This window comes from Corylus avellana, chromosome ca3, assembly GCF_901000735.1.
Source record: "Corylus avellana chromosome ca3, CavTom2PMs-1.0".
NCBI lineage: Eukaryota > Viridiplantae > Streptophyta > Magnoliopsida > Fagales > Betulaceae > Corylus > Corylus avellana.
The window spans coordinates 6496652-6511877 of NC_081543.1; the positions used below are offsets into that span (position 1 = coordinate 6496652).

General features: G+C 37.7%; 3 protein-coding genes across 4 annotated transcripts in view; 1 reads left to right on the top strand and 2 right to left on the bottom strand.

Moving 5' to 3' along the window:
• Positions 1-2123: 2123 nt before the first annotated feature.
• LOC132176434 (presenilin-like protein At2g29900) lies at positions 2124-4557 on the bottom strand. Its single transcript, XM_059588634.1, has one exon. The coding sequence runs from the start codon at positions 4301-4303 to the stop codon at positions 2978-2980; it is 1326 nt and encodes a 441-aa protein (XP_059444617.1). The 5' UTR covers positions 4304-4557; the 3' UTR covers positions 2124-2977.
• A 1801-nt stretch (positions 4558-6358) lies between these two features.
• Positions 6359-9587, top strand: LOC132176147 (glycine-rich RNA-binding protein 4, mitochondrial-like). Of its 2 annotated transcripts, XM_059588276.1 has the most exons (6): positions 6359-6465; positions 7631-7784; positions 7871-7939; positions 8324-8430; positions 8809-9025; positions 9107-9587. In XM_059588276.1, exons 2-6 carry the CDS (start codon positions 7640-7642, stop codon positions 9352-9354), a joined length of 786 nt encoding a protein of 261 aa, XP_059444259.1. In that variant the 5' UTR covers positions 6359-6465; positions 7631-7639; the 3' UTR covers positions 9355-9587. The 2 variants fall into 2 exon arrangements, with proteins under 2 accessions (XP_059444259.1, XP_059444258.1); XM_059588275.1 differs by having other exon boundaries at positions 8809-9587.
• Positions 9588-10335: 748 nt separating this feature from the next.
• Positions 10336-15226, bottom strand: part of LOC132175446 (uncharacterized) — a 7193-nt gene continuing 2302 nt past the window's right edge. The window contains exons 2-3 of the mRNA XM_059587396.1: positions 12278-12705; positions 10336-11199 (exon numbers count right to left, since the gene is read on the bottom strand). Coding sequence (XP_059443379.1) covers positions 10438-11199; positions 12278-12705 — 1190 coding nt within the window. The 3' untranslated portion in view covers positions 10336-10437. The remainder of the gene's footprint in view (positions 11200-12277; positions 12706-15226) is intronic.

Sequence of the window (15226 nt, forward strand, 5' to 3'; positions counted from 1 at the left end):
TGCCTATGTGGATTGCTTAAAACACTCTTTTTTAAGCAAAAAATACAGGGTTTATTAAACACTTTCACTTTTGAACAAGCTCTTATGAGTGGAAAAGCAATTGAAGCCAAAAACACGGAGTTTCGAGCAAGAGATTGTGGACGCCATTCAAACTCCAACCTGGAAGAGGTCCCAAATTCTATTCCTTTTCCCACAATTTCAAGGCCAACAAACACAACTATTAAGCATATATATTGCCCCTAAAAGGAGGACAAATTTAGATTCTGAGCCCTAGAAATTGACAGTCATCCTTAAGCGGATGATGCAGATGATAGGGGTTATTATTATCAGTCTAGCGTTAGGGGAATCTATTATGGAAACAGGGGTAGTTTTATAAAGGGCTAATCAGATGTTGTTCCTTTTTTTTTTTTTTTTTTTTTACTTTTGCATGAGTTTGTTGACATTAGTTACTAGGGAGAATTAGGAGAAAAAAAAAATTACTAGGGAGAGGGTAAATCGTCTCCTTCTTTCGCTATTACTTGATCTAAAGCCTTTTATGGTTATTGATTACACTAGAATAGAAAGAACAACAACTTCCACCCTGTTGGTTGTAGTTTCAACTTAAACTAAGATTCAAAGATTCAGAAAGAAACCAGATTTCACAAATAATTTATTTTTTGCACAAAACATGGGATGAGAATGAACTAAAACAGTGCAGATTTTTCTTGTTCTTTAACCCAGCACTACAAGCAAGTTTTTATACATGGGAGTACATCCAATAGGAATAGGAAGCTTACACATGAACAACTTTCAGCCACACAACTAAACACAACATTACAAAGTTAACTAACAACATATTAAGTTAACAAAAGACATAGAACTTAATTAAACATTGTTAGAGACATCTCCAATTCAATCTCTCATCAAAGTGATAAGGATAAAGATAAATATCAAACTAGAGACATCCTCAACTCAACCTCTCATCAGAATGGATAAAGATGAAGATCACAACAATTCAAGCATTAGATAATTCTTACAATTCTTTATTATTGTGTACAACACTTACCTTATCTAGCTCATAGAGTTTTACTTGTTTACAATTTGTAATTGCTTCTATCTTCTTATAACGAACACGGTTATAAATATAGGAGTAATGATATAAGGAGAACTATAATCATACTAAATGTGATGTGACATTTAAAATCACCAATAGATTAAAATTCAATAATTTTAATTTATAGATTAAAATTCAATAGATTAAAATCATCTCAAATGTGATGTGACACATTACATTTAGGGTGACTCTATAAGAACTCTAATTCTCCTTATATCATTACTCTAAATATAGAGACTTGGCCTACATTCAAGGTAAGGCATCAACAATATTATTCTCATAAGAGTAATGTGATAAGGAGAACTAGAGTAATACTATAAACAGAATTCTATAAACATAACAATGAGCAGTGCTATAAAAAGTAAATTCTGCATTTCCAGGACATTATCCTCAACACACCCAAATTATAATTTATGAGAATTAGTCACAACTTTTGAGGAATGTGAGCTTACCAGAATTTGGGGCAGCAACTGATGGAGGGGTGGAAATGAAATGTGATTCTCGGGGGAAAGGGTTTGGGGTCGTCAGCGGCAGTGACAATGGGAAGAGGAGATCATGCCGCTGGTGCCGGTGGGGGGAGAAGGGGTTGCTACCAGTGGAGGGAGGATGGGTTTGGGGAAAATTTTGGGGACATGAAAGGTGATTTCAGGGGAATGGGCCATGGGGAAAAAACGCAGGTTTCTGAAATTTTTATTTTTATTTTCAAATGGTCAAACATGGCATGTGTCACGTCACCGGTGTGCACACTGTTCATGCACGCCTGCATTAAAAATTTCAAGAAGTCTCGGATTTCAAGTTTTCATGGGTAATGAGTAGTAATCAATGGCACTGGTTCCCGCATGGTTATAGCTTAAGATTTGGAGATAAAATATCAAACATACAAAGAGAAAGCATAAAATGGAAAGCCAAATAGTCTTGGTAGCCATTTACTGAGCATCTATATTTTCACTAAGTACGTTGCAACAATGTAGATTGTGCTGAAAAGAGGTAAGACAAAGAGGAGAACAATACCTTTAATGCGATAAAGCCATATTAGAGAACCAACATTGAATGTAGGAATATAACAAAATCATTGTCGCAGCACATCTGATTTATTCAATCAGTAACAAAAAGGACGCCCTAAAGCAACTCCTTAACCCCAGTAGTATCAGGCCTAATTACCAACAAATAGGAAGACAGAGAAAAGCTTCCAAGTAACTGAAGCTTCATTAAAAAAAACAGACCTCAAATAAACAGTCTTCTGCTACAATTTCCATATCTGCTTTAGTGCTTAGGTTGCTCCATCTCCTGATTTTTCCATGATAAAAACTCTCCATCCTTGGATCAATCAGACTTCCTTCTATCCTTTTTCTGAAACTTATGAAATTTCATAAAAAATAAAAACAAATGCTTACAAGAAAACATCAATGACAGAGGAGGCAGAAATTGAGATTATCCTCTTTGCTCAATATAGTGACCAAATCAACCTCCAAATTCATGTTTCCCACCAACCAGGGATTCTTTCACCCCCTCCTTCTGTCTCCCAGATCTGGGTCCCATATTCTCTTATTTAACCAGAAACCAGCTTTCATTTCATCCATTTTCCCCCATACTTGTAGTCGATCTTTTTTCAGTTCTTTGCAAACAGAACCCATGATCTTAAAGTTCCAAATCAAAGCATCAAATTGTCGAGTCCCAGGCTCAAGCAAATAAATTTTGTGAGGAAATCACTTACAATCAATTTCAAAAACCAACTATACCAAATTAATAGATAAACCGATAATGAGGAATCAATTGGGAAGACCAAAGTCAAGTTGAAACAATGAACACAAATTTCATACAACATACTTTCTCATGCTATATATTGTATGACCAAGTATCAAACTTCGACAACATGTTTATATTTCAGAACATCAAGAGGTTCAAAGAGCATTCTACAACAAAAACTTCAAGTAGGAACCGAGTCAAGAGATAAAACAACACACCTAACGCTATTGACACAGGAAGAGCAGGCAAGGCTTTCTGATATAGTGCCAAGAGCATCAGAGTGACACCGAGACCAGCTATTATAGCAAGATAACATGCATACACTGTCATAAAATCGTACATGGCAGCCCTACCAACCAACACACTGTAGAAGATGAAATCCCCAAGCCCTAGCTTGATTGCACCAGAAGACCCTAGCCCAATTCCCTCTAGCATCAAACTTTCACTTGACACAGCATCTTCCTGTTGCTGCGGCTGAATATTCATCCTATGATCAATTAATGGTGCAGATAGCTCCGCATCCCTTTCTGGAACCCGTGCCTCTTCAGCTCTAACCAAAGTAGCATTATCTAAGGTATTAGAATCTGAATTTGAATCCAGAACAGCACTGGCATTTGAAAGGGAGTCAGACTCTGAATCCACATTGTCAACAAAAACACCATTTGCGTTTGAATTGCTGTCATCATTTAAATTCTCTTCCCTCCTACCTCTCCATACCCTCCTCTGAGCTACACCACCCATTGAACCTGTATCATTATAAGTCACTGGCCGAGCCTCATACACCAGTGCCGGGATATCTTCATCCCTTGATATCGCAAGCTCTACCAAGAGCCTTAACGGGCCAACTGGCAACAACACCGCGGCAAGATCATATAATGCCAATGCAACCAATAGCACCCAAGTAGTCCATTCAGGCAATAGAGTAAACCAGTAAGCAACCAACATCCCAATAATAACCAAGTAGCCTTGAGTCACAAGAATTGCCATTTTTGACATGAAAACAGCCAAAACACCCACAACAGCAAAATTAAACAAAACCACCATAAATGTAATACAATCAATTGGAATACTAAAATCTTCAATCAGGAATAAAGCAATTTCACCACCCATGAATCCCAAAACAACAAAAGCAGAAAACCCCATGTAGAGTTTCAAGAACTTGGTGCATCTGAGGTAGAATAGGAGCACCAAAATAAAAGTGACAACCGTGACAACAGCCACAAACACAAGGGAGTTCAAAAGGGCACCTAAGAATTTGTCCCAGGAGGAGTCTGAACTGGTCTCAGTGTATGCTATGGTGGCTATGGAATTGACTGATGCTGAAGAAGAAGACGAAGAATTTGAATTGAGGACAGAGACCAATATGACCACCATGAACATGCAGATTGAGACGGGCGTTATGATTCTGATAATCTCTTCGCCCAGAGACTCAAGAATGCTTCTGGGTCTTTGGTTTTGGGCCATTGGGTTATCGAAACTGAATCAATTTTCCTTCTTGGGGATTTTTTTTTTTTTTTTTTTTGGGTCTTCTTGGGGATCTTTTGGTTCGTGGGTATTTCGAACAGATTTGTTAGGGATTGCAGACGTTGGGGTTTTTTTTTTTGACGGATATTTGGTAAGGTCGCGATGATGGGGAAGACTTTTGACCTCAGAGAAGCTGAAGGTCTCTACCTAATTCCCTCTAGCATTCTCGGCTACTTTTCTCTTTTGCAAATGGTCCAACACCTCACCAATTCGGTAAGAAATTTTAGGTAAGTGAGTGAACACTTTTTTACTTATTAAAAAAAAAAAACCATTAAAATTGTAAGTTTCTCTCTCCTTCCTTTACCATTTTTTTTTTTTTTGTTTAAAAAATAATAAAAGTTAATAACTAAAATAGTGAATCCGCCGGAGGTTAGGGGTGGACACGGGTTGAGGGTCAAGTTTATGGATTTTAGCAAGCCGCCCCATGATAAGGAGTTTTACCGTTCTTAAGTCATATTCGGGAGTTTCTAAGCCCTACATGATGCTTTGAAAGAATAGGAGGGAGACTTTTTTTCTATTCACTAATGGGACAAAGGTTACAAGGGAGAAAACAAACGAAACGGGGTGAGCTCCCCAACAATAAAACTCAAATGGAAAAGACAATATAGAAATAAAAATGGAAACAAATAGTAGGCAATGAAAAAAGGATCCGGGCCTCTCTAAGGGCCGCACAAAGCAATACACAAGGGCAAAATAGCTCGGTTAGAACCCCCATGACATAAAGACAATCACCACAGTTAAGTGGTTGTTGCAGAGAAAGTATCGTCGAGAACCGAATGAAATTCATTGATAAAGAACAAACGCCGGTTACAAAAATCTCCACCATCAGAATAGGAGGGAGACTTGATGCAAGACATTATCAACCTATTCCACCTATGTCAAAACCAATCTCCTCATCACTCTTTCTAGAAAACTCTACTCCACTTTACCATATGCTTTACTATTTAGGCTGTAATTATAATTTTGTAACCAAACTAATATATGTTAAAAAAAAAAATGATAAGAATTTGTACAAAATGATGGGTTTGGTATTAAAGTATACCATGATAATCTTTAAGATATTTTTTGTATCAGAAATTTGACACAAGATCAAACTCTTCCAATCAAGTCATAATTTATTTATTAGCCTTTACTTAGTTAAAAGGGTTATATAATTTCTACAAATATGTGGTTTAACACCGAAAAACACAAAACCCTCAATTTCGAAAGTTATTGTAAATGGTATTTGTGTACATTTGATAAATGGAATTGGTACTTCCGTCTATACTCCTAATATTTTAATGGTGTGCCATATCAAACCAATTAGCAAACGACATGTATCTTATGTCTTATTAATATTATTAAAAACAAAACAAAAATTAAAATAAATTTAGGGATGACTCGACCACACACTTTGGTCAAATGAGGATGGCCACTCCCTATAGACGGCAATGGATGGTTTGGCCACCTCCGCCACCTCAAAAAATAGCTAGTGGGTGGTTTCAACCACCTTTTATGATTGGTCTAGAGTGGTTTAGCCACTCCTTGGTTGCCGGATGGCTCAAGCATTGAGTCACCACCAAATTTTTTTTTTCTTAATTTTTCACTTTTGTTTTTTGGTTATTTATTTTGAATTTTAAATAATATTAATGAGGTATATAGGGCATATGACAATTACTAATTGGTTTAACGGGGCACACTATTAAATTATTAAACCAACTCCATTTATAAAATATTTATAGGTACCATCTATGATAATTTTTGAAATTGAGTGGTCTTTTTTATTTCACGTCAAATTACATATACTAAAAAATCAATTAACCTTTAAAAAAAATAAAAAATAAAAAATAAATTTCAGAAGGGCATTACAGTCATTTCGCTTTTCCTCCACTGTCACAAGCACAAAAAACACTACCCAATGAAAACCTCACACGTACATACCGTGCCCGAAGAACAAAAAATCTCTCGACCACACCGTGACAGCCCCCATCAACGGCTCCCACCCCCCACTCCAAATCGTACGGCCCAGATTTCTCCCGCCTGTCATTATAAGCCTCCCCCATTTCCATTTCGTAAAACCCATTGTCTGCTTAGGGTTTTAGTCTCTCAGCGAAGCAGAGAAGGTACGGTCCAAACCACTGAGCGCCCCCCCCGCAATAGATTATGCTTCCGATGCTTAATTTTTTCTTTGTTTCCACTTGTTTTTGCTTTCGTTTCCTGTTTCTATCGCTACTGATTCCCTTTGCTTTTGTCTTGTACGCGTTTATAGGGTTTGATTTTTTCTGAATAGATCAAGCCTATTTACCTCTCATATGTGTTTATTTCTATTGAAGGTTTCTCCTTAGTGATTCTTGTATGCATGTATTGTTTGTATGTATTTTCTATTCGGCTGTGTTTGGTTGGTCGGAAAGCAGAGGAGAGAAAGTCTCCAAAGTTTTGAATCTGGTGGGTTTTGGTGTTTAGGGTTATCAGAAATGGAAAGATTTTATCCTCGACTGAGCTAAATGGTTATGTTAGGAACATATATGTTGGTTTTTATTTTTATTTTATTTCTTTATATAATTTTAGATAAAAGCATATTTCTATTATAAATGAACTTCTTTTGTGGGGTTTTAGTAGTTCGGAGATTATGGTGGGTGTACTAGTTGTTTAGTTTGATTAAGGCTACTGTATCAAATTCGTCATAATTGTCTATATCATCTGGGTATGCATGCAAATACGAACAAGTGTCGGGCTGTTATTGATGTTATTTTTCTGCCTTTTGTTCTTTTGTGTTTGAGTTTCGTAAGTGTGTATATTGATGCAGGCGCATACTTCATTTCTGATTGCCACTCTAACAAGAGCCCGTTTCTTGTTTTTATTGACTCTTTCATCATTGCATTTTCTATGCGATGGTTTAAAATCACTTGGGAATCAGCAGTCTATTTTGGTTTGTGGGAACCACTCAATTGTGGCCATCATCTTGATGCTTATTTGTGTAGGCTTAAATTGAAGTCAATCTTTTTATCATCACTTTATGCAGATATTGATTTATTCTGTTGTGTTTTAAGCTGAATTTTTTAGATTTTGTTGGCCTTTTTTTCTTTTTTTTTTTCTTTTTTTTGGGACAATTGGAAGTAGTGTCTTTCTTATATGGTTAATTCTATCATATTAATAGCATGTGTAGTCTTGACCGTCTATTTTGTGATTCTCATGTTTTTGAAAATGTCATTTTTGTGATTTCTGTCTTAATTCTTAGTGTTCGCTATATAATTTTATTCATCTTCATTTTCCTGCCTTATTTTGTAGGTTATTGCAATGGCTTTTTTTAGTAAAGTTGGGAATATTCTTAGACAGACTGCGAGCAAGCAGATCAGCTCAGAATTTGGTCCTTCAAAACTGTCTGTCTTTCAAGCTATACGATGCATGTCGTCTGGGCAAAGTTCTAAAGTTTTTGTAGGAGGTGCAACCCAATTTCATTTATGAATTGCAATTATGTTGTCTTTTCTTGTTTCTTTGTGCTAAGATTTCTCATGTTGTAAATTCCAGGGCTTTCATATGGCACAGATGAGCAAGGTCTGAGGGACGCTTTCTCTAAGTATGGTGATGTCATGGAAGGTATATAGTTAGATTTATCGCATATTTTAAGTTCCTGCCAAAAGTAAGTTTTAAGGCATTTTGGTTTTCATCTCTGTAAATAGTATGTTAAGGCAATTGCTCAAGTTCCACCTCCTTTTGCTGTAGTGACATGGGTTGTGTGCATGACATAAATGCATGATATGTGCTTCATATTGGCTTTGGCAAGTGTTTTTTCCTTTTTTTTTGTGTACTCCTGCATTAGTTTGGCCTGGGCAAAGTGATGGCAATGTCTTCTCCATTTCCCCTCTCGAAATTCCTCATTATGTTATAAAAAATTCAGTCCATTGTTATGTTGGTATAAAAGCCTCAGTACTGGCAATTCGTGCTGATTAACCTGTTCTTTTTTCTTTTCTTTTTTTGTAGCAAGAGTCATTATGGATCGTGACACTGGTAGATCCAGAGGATTTGGCTTTGTTACATACACTTCTTCTGAGGAAGCTTCCAGTGCTATCCAGGCCTTGGATGGACAGGTAATGTTACTGATTTGGTGCTCTTCATTTATGAGTCTCTGTTTCATGAGCTGTGCAGGACAAAGTTGGGTTACTTGGTATGGGCATGATCTTTTTCATTCTACATTTTTAAAATTACACCATGACAATCCTTGTCGCTACCAATTCCAAGCAGCTATTTTTGGTATAAATGTACCAGTGACTTTGTTGTCTGGAGTATGATATTAATGTAAATTGTATATAATAATGATGATGCTGTTGGCAGACTAACCTTTTCTCATTCCAAGTATTTGCAAATGAGTTTTCTGAATTGGTTTAACCTTTTTAAATCTATGGATTATTCCTTGTAATTTTTTGTAGTTGACTTTTTTCCTTTCCTGGTAATATCTTTCCTCCTAGGATCTCCATGGTCGTATGGTAAGGGTGAATTATGCTACTGAGAGGCCTCGGCCTAGTTTTGGAGGTGGTGGCTATGGTGGTTATGGCAGCGGAGGCGGTGGAGGCGGCTATGGTAACAATGCTTTTGGTGGTGGTGGTGGTGGTGGAGGATATGGCTCGGGTGGTTATGGGTCTGGTGGGAATTATCAAGGTGGCGGCGGTGGCGATAGCTATACCGGTAACTATGGTGCTGACAACTATGGAAGTGGTGGCACTGGTGGAGGTGGTGTTGGTTATAACAAGGGTGGTAATTATGCAGGTGGAGACTTTGGCAGTACTGGTGGAAATTACGGTGTTGCTGGTGGTGACGGTGGCAGCAGTAACTTCGCCAGTGGTGGATATGATGGAAGTGCTGGACAGGGGTATGGTGGCGTCAATCAGTTTGGTAGCAATGAGAGCAGCAGCGTAGGTGGTGCAGCTGGAGATTTTAACCAGGATGAGCCATTAGAGGGAAACCTAAGGGATGACGATGATGATACTACTGGTGATTTTGCCAAAAGGGCTTGAAAAAAGCCTCTGATACAAGGAAACGAACGTGCTTTTTGTCCAGTGTCATGAGTAGAGCGTTCTTTGTTATAATAGTATTTTAGACCCCCCTCCCCCAGCCCTTCTCCTCGAACTTGTTATTTTATTCTTGTTGGATTTGGCTATTATGAGAACTTGGATTTGATGCACTCTCAACTGTGTTTTCCGAAATGAGAAACAAAAGAATTCGCCAGAGAATAACGGTGGTTCAAACATAGGAATTGTAACGTATGAAAGCATGCTTCCTATCTTTCTTATGGGAAGAATCTGCATAAAAGGAAATCGATTTAAATTATGCATACTCAGTGAGTTAAGTAGGGAACTCAATTTGATCCTACTTGATGTGTTTGTGTGCTTGGCGCTTGTATGCACAGTCAAAGAGAGTTTGCATAATAATAATATTATTATTATTATTAGTTATTTATTTATTTTTTAAACTTTTCTGTTTTACTTTAGAAAACGATGTTACAGTTTCTGTTGGCTATTATGATGAAGACGTTCATTATCCAGTGATATTATGGTCCTTTTGGTTTTTTTATTTTTGGACCTAAAAATGAAGAAAATAAAACTTGTATTTTGGTATTTGCCAATGTAAATTAAATGGTTGTGTGGGGGAAGGAGAGAAGAAATGGCAACTCCATTAAATGGTTTATTTCTTCTTTGAATAGATCTAGCTTCCAACTCCAAAAGAAAAATTTTAGAAAGAAAACCTAGAGGAAGGAGAGAAGAAATGGCAAAAAAGGAGAAGGAAAAGGGAGAAGTTATCGAAAAAATATTCATCACTAGCATTTAGAGGCCTTCAATTCCTTGTGGCTGAGATTGGGCGGGGGAGGGAACTTCAATTGGGATAGACTTGCTTCTTTGAATGTACACAAAGACAACAAAAAATAAATTAACTGGGGAAAAAATAAAAGCAAAACTAGGAAATAACTGGGAAAAAAATAAAATATGGAACAAAAAATCTTAAAAAGAATAACAAGGGGGGATACCTTGCAGTAGTAATGAATAAATATTATTTTATATATACTCTATACACTGCAAAACTATTTTGTTTCATTTCAATGCTCATTTTTCATCCATAGACAACAACATCCTTTGTGCATTTAGAACTACATGAGAACCTTTCTTGGTTTTCTCCACAATCTGCTTGATCAATTGGTTCTCAATCTCATCATCCCAATCGCTGCTTTCATCTTCAGTTACACCAACATCATTCAATCCCTGAAACTCTGATCTGTACCCTCCACGTGTTCTAGTCCACCTGTTACTAGAAAGTAATTCCATATCCATTGTAAGATTTGGCATGGAACCACCATTTTGACCCATCAACACACGTCCATCTGTTAGATTGAAGCCCTCTTGATGCTTACTTTCATGGACCCTTGATTCTAAATCCTGCTCTTCTGAATCATCTGTCTTAGTTAAGTCTCTGTCCGCGTCTAGAGCTTCCCCTGACAGATTAACCAGAAACTGGGCCGTAGGATTGCATTCTTTAGCAGTTGAGCTTTCTGGGGTAGAAGAATATCCCCCTTCACTGCTGGAGAACTCCTTCCAAGAATTCTTGTGCCCCGACTCCACGAGGTTTAGCTTTCTCTGGCTGTTTTGAAGGGCTGTCTCAAGCTCCTGCACACGTTCTTCAAGTCTAGATTGAACAAGCTTGTGCAGACGCAAGCTCAGCTCTCGAGGTGAAACAGCATAGTTGCCAGAGTGCGGGGTGGAGGAGTCCATAGCATCTGGATTTGAATTAGGTTTTCCAACAGCTCGGCCATGGGACACGTCTGCTCTCAACTCACCCTCAGCAAAATCTGCTAAAAAGTCTGGGTCAAGCTGCAAATATTCGAGCTCCATTAACACTTGTAGACAACCAATTCCACAAGATTGCTTAAAAAAAATGCAATATAGAGAGAAATACAGGAAGAATAATATCTGTGGCATTAATATCAAATACTTTCTGGATTTGTTTCCATTCTTTGAGAAAATGATATATATGTTGCTTCTTCCACGAGGAAAATTTATTGTTGAAAGGCTGGAACTAGAGTCACCAACACTAATCTGGCCACAAGCACTAATTATGTGCTACCGTGTGAATGGACTGCATTGTGATTACCAGAATAAGCCAATAACTAGATTACCTGACTGAATGACGACTATAATGTTTCGTGCTGTATACGGTGGCAAATACAGCTAAACCAGAGAGCAGATTTTAGAACATTGTGATTACTTTTCTCCTCTTTATTAAAGGGGAGCTCTATGGTTGAACCTATGCAAAAGAAGGGATTTGAGAAGAGGGACCCTACTCTACCCTCTCCTGTCTTCTGTCTGATTTAAAGAACAAAAAACTATAAAACGGAAAAAGAATCTTGAACAGATTTTGTAGCATCAAATTAGAGACAATGTATTGACTTAATATTTTAGGTCACTAACACTTCAAAGTAAAATAATAAATAAGATTTAAAGTAATTGCTTGAATTCTAAAATAGGAAACCATCTAAGGACAATGGACAAGCTGTAACCCATATTTAAGCATTCCAGAAATCCTGACCCCTCGACAAATCTGCTAGACATTTTCCAGAAAACTAGAAATTCCTAGATACCCTAACAATTAGTGTATCGATCAAAAGATTTAAATTAAATATGATATTTTAGACTCAAAAGATGGAAAGTAGAATATTTCATCAACAGGATTGCACATTTACATTGTATCTTTGGCATTTGTATTTACTGAATTAGTTAAATTGTTCACATCATATAAATATGGTGAAAGGAATTTTTTTTAAACAAGACAAAAACAAGCGAATGATACAGCTAAACACCCAGTCCAACACAAATGTTACAGCACCATTGAACTGCGAAGCTAAATTATCAACCAGTTGCTAAGAATTCAAAGATAGAGAGACGGGCTTACCTCAACAAGATCAGACAATCTCTGGTCCAAACTCGATGCGTTTATGTTTAGCTCCAACCTCGCAAGTTCTGCTTCAAGCTCTGCTTCAATTTGACTCATAGGTTCTGAACTCTCCTCTGCCTTCTGATCATATAATATTTCACCATCACGTTTTGTTGAACCATCCATACAAAGTTCAGGGGAAAATACAGTTGGAGCCATGCCATAGGAGTTATCACATGTATCCTGTGATTCATAGTTTTCATTAGCTAGCTCCTTCACCGTCATTGAATCCTTCATCTCTAGTTCCTCTTGAAGATCTTGAACCAAGTTCTCAGTCTGCTTCACCAACTCCTTCAGCTTGTCTACTTCTCTTTTATTTGTTATGAAAGAAGATATTATGCCAATAGAAATCCCAAGACAGAATAGAATCATACCATCTGGTGACCCTGATGAGTGGAAAAGTGTTAGGGCAATGACATGAGTTTTGTTATCATCACAGAAACACTAGAACAGTCATAAATAGAAGGAGCATTGGGCACAATCAATAATTGCCCTAACCAGCAACCTAATTCATTGTAAGGTCATAACTATCGTCTAGCATAGAGAGTTCCATCAGATATTTTATAGGGACCTTTGTACGTTTTTAAAAGGAAGTACTACCACAAGCTTGCTCCCATCAGAGCATGCAATTTGGGCAACCACATGCAGATGAAATCTTTCACAATCTAGTATTAGTCAAAATGTACGTCAAAACCTTGTTGCAAATAGAGCAAGGACACACTATCTGCACACACAGAAGATTCTCTAGATTCTACAACTGGGCATTTCTAATGGAAGGGTGATGCAGGACAGATTGCTGCACCACATCTGTTGTCGAATCTTTGATTTGAACACTGATTAGGATTATTTGGTTGTGATTTGTGGTGGAAAGGGTTAGGAATGATTGGGGTTAGTCAAATAGGAATTTGGGAAAAGGGTTGAAAGGAGCTTGGAAGTTTAAATCCAAGATTCTAAAAGAGGGATCAATCTAAAACAATCAAAGCAAGAGAAGAAGAAAAGAACAAATTCCTAGGCGATCTCACCTTTAAGAAGCTTTTAAAAGCTGCAAGAAAATCCCTCTATCAATCTGTAAATAAAGTGACAGATTAAAAGGTTTTATGCAGGCTGCTGGGCAGGAACTAAGCTGCAATCAATTTGTGAATAGGCAGGTGGGCATGATTCTATTGCACAACCTAAGAGAGAATGCCTACTCATTTCCAATCATCTGGATTTTTTACTTTAAAAAACCAAATAAACTCATTCACTTTCTTGCTTATTCTCTTCACAGCATCAAATCTTTCTTACAAAATGAACCCGCCTGGGAGCAGCGTGATGCACAGCTGTATATATACATCCCAAGATTTTAAGTTGAATCAGGATTCATCCAAATAAAAACATTACCTATTAATTGCCCATAAATGCACAGAAGTAAAGGAGAAGAAAGGGTGGGGGGGGGGTGGGTGTGCTTTCAATTTAAAAGCTGTGAATGCATTGATTGGCTGAGTTCTAAAAATTTCATACGTATAACATATGTATGCCTTCATTTTCAGAAGTTATGACAAAATAACCTCAAATACCTAAATAAAGAGACAAAGAACCCTAAGGGCTAAAATCCTAATCTACTTATCTTGATAAATTTTAATTACTCGGGCTTCTTCAGGACTCTCAACTTTGTCTTTGCCAGAGCCAATAAGAGCTTCAGCAACGCAGAGAGTTGAGGTCAAAGTCAAGATGTCTGTGGTTGTTGGTGGGGGTGGTTGCTTCATCTTCTGTGAAGGTTGTTTCAAGTTCTCTGCACCTTAATAGTGGCAACGCTTATGTTCTGGCCATTGTGGGAAAACTTGTGGCAACTTCTGCACCTGTGTGTTAGCCTTTAGGGAAAAGTGAGAGAGAGAGAGAGAGAGTCTGATAGGGAACAAATTCAGGCAATCGCATAACCTGAGGACCAAGGAAACCAGTGAACAGTGCCCGAGTTCTGCCAATTAGGAAACCAGTGAACAAGGAAACTACTAAAACCAAAGTGAAAGAGACCCATAGCTCAAAATAAAACTCATGGGCTACCCTACAGCCCATACCAGCAAATATGGAAATTAAAAGAATACCACCAGTAAAAACTAGATATTAAAAAAAAAAAAAAAAAAAGAACAATAAAACTGAACTGGTGTTGTACAAACTTAAGGACTTAAATTGAGATTCCAAGACTAGGGGAGCACTGACTAGTGGTCAGCTTTTGGCAGTTTCCAACTACTACTACAACAGCGTTGGTCCCTAGAAACCACCACAAACTGAACTGACCAGTGCACAACAACTCAACTGCATAAGAACCAACTGCTGTCGATCGGTTTGGGTTTTGGTTTTGGCTTGGTCCGTTTTATCCCATTGTGTTTCTGGTGGTTGCCTAGTTAGGACTTTGGCATGAGCAGCTGGTGAGGTCTGTGAAGGGCCATGAACACAAGATATGGTGTGGGAGGCAGAGGTAAGGGTGAACACCAATATTGCTGGTCAGTTTTTGATAGTAAGAGGCAACGTGATAGGCAAGACAGTTGTGAAGCTCTAACCCTAAAAACTAAGAGACTTTTGTACGACTGTCGTTTGGGTCAGTACTGAGTCACCAACACCCAAAACAGATGACCAACCTAATGGTTATCAGTAGCTCATCTACATAGCTGAACGGCCTAACAGCACTATTGCATACAAGCTGGTTGAGTAGGCGTCGCACAAGCTTTGGGTTAAATTTCCTGGTCACTTAAATCTCCATATATATCCCTTCTTGATCATTTTGTTGTTTGCCCCAAAGGGAAAAGGACAAAGTGCTATTGATCTATTAAGCTTGAACAGTCCTCCCCCCAGAAACAGAGAGACTAGTACATAATGAGAATATTCACAATCTTTCAATAAAGTATATGACATTTTAGGGAACGATGAAAA

What these genes read in the sequence shown, in the direction of transcription:
- LOC132176434 (XM_059588634.1), bottom strand. Translation starts at nt 4,303, where the DNA reads ATGGCCCAAAACCAAAGACCCAGAAGCATTCTTGAGTCTCTGGGCGAA.
- LOC132176147 (XM_059588275.1), top strand. Translation starts at nt 7,640, where the DNA reads ATGGCTTTTTTTAGTAAAGTTGGGAATATTCTTAGACAGACTGCGAGC. An exon ending in GTATGGTGATGTCATGGAAG is followed by an intron (nt 7,940 to 8,323) that starts GTATATAGTTAG and finishes CTTTTTTTGTAG; the next exon opens with CAAGAGTCATTATGGATCGT. An exon ending in TCCAGGCCTTGGATGGACAG is followed by an intron (nt 8,431 to 8,808) that starts GTAATGTTACTG and finishes CTTTCCTCCTAG; the next exon opens with GATCTCCATGGTCGTATGGT.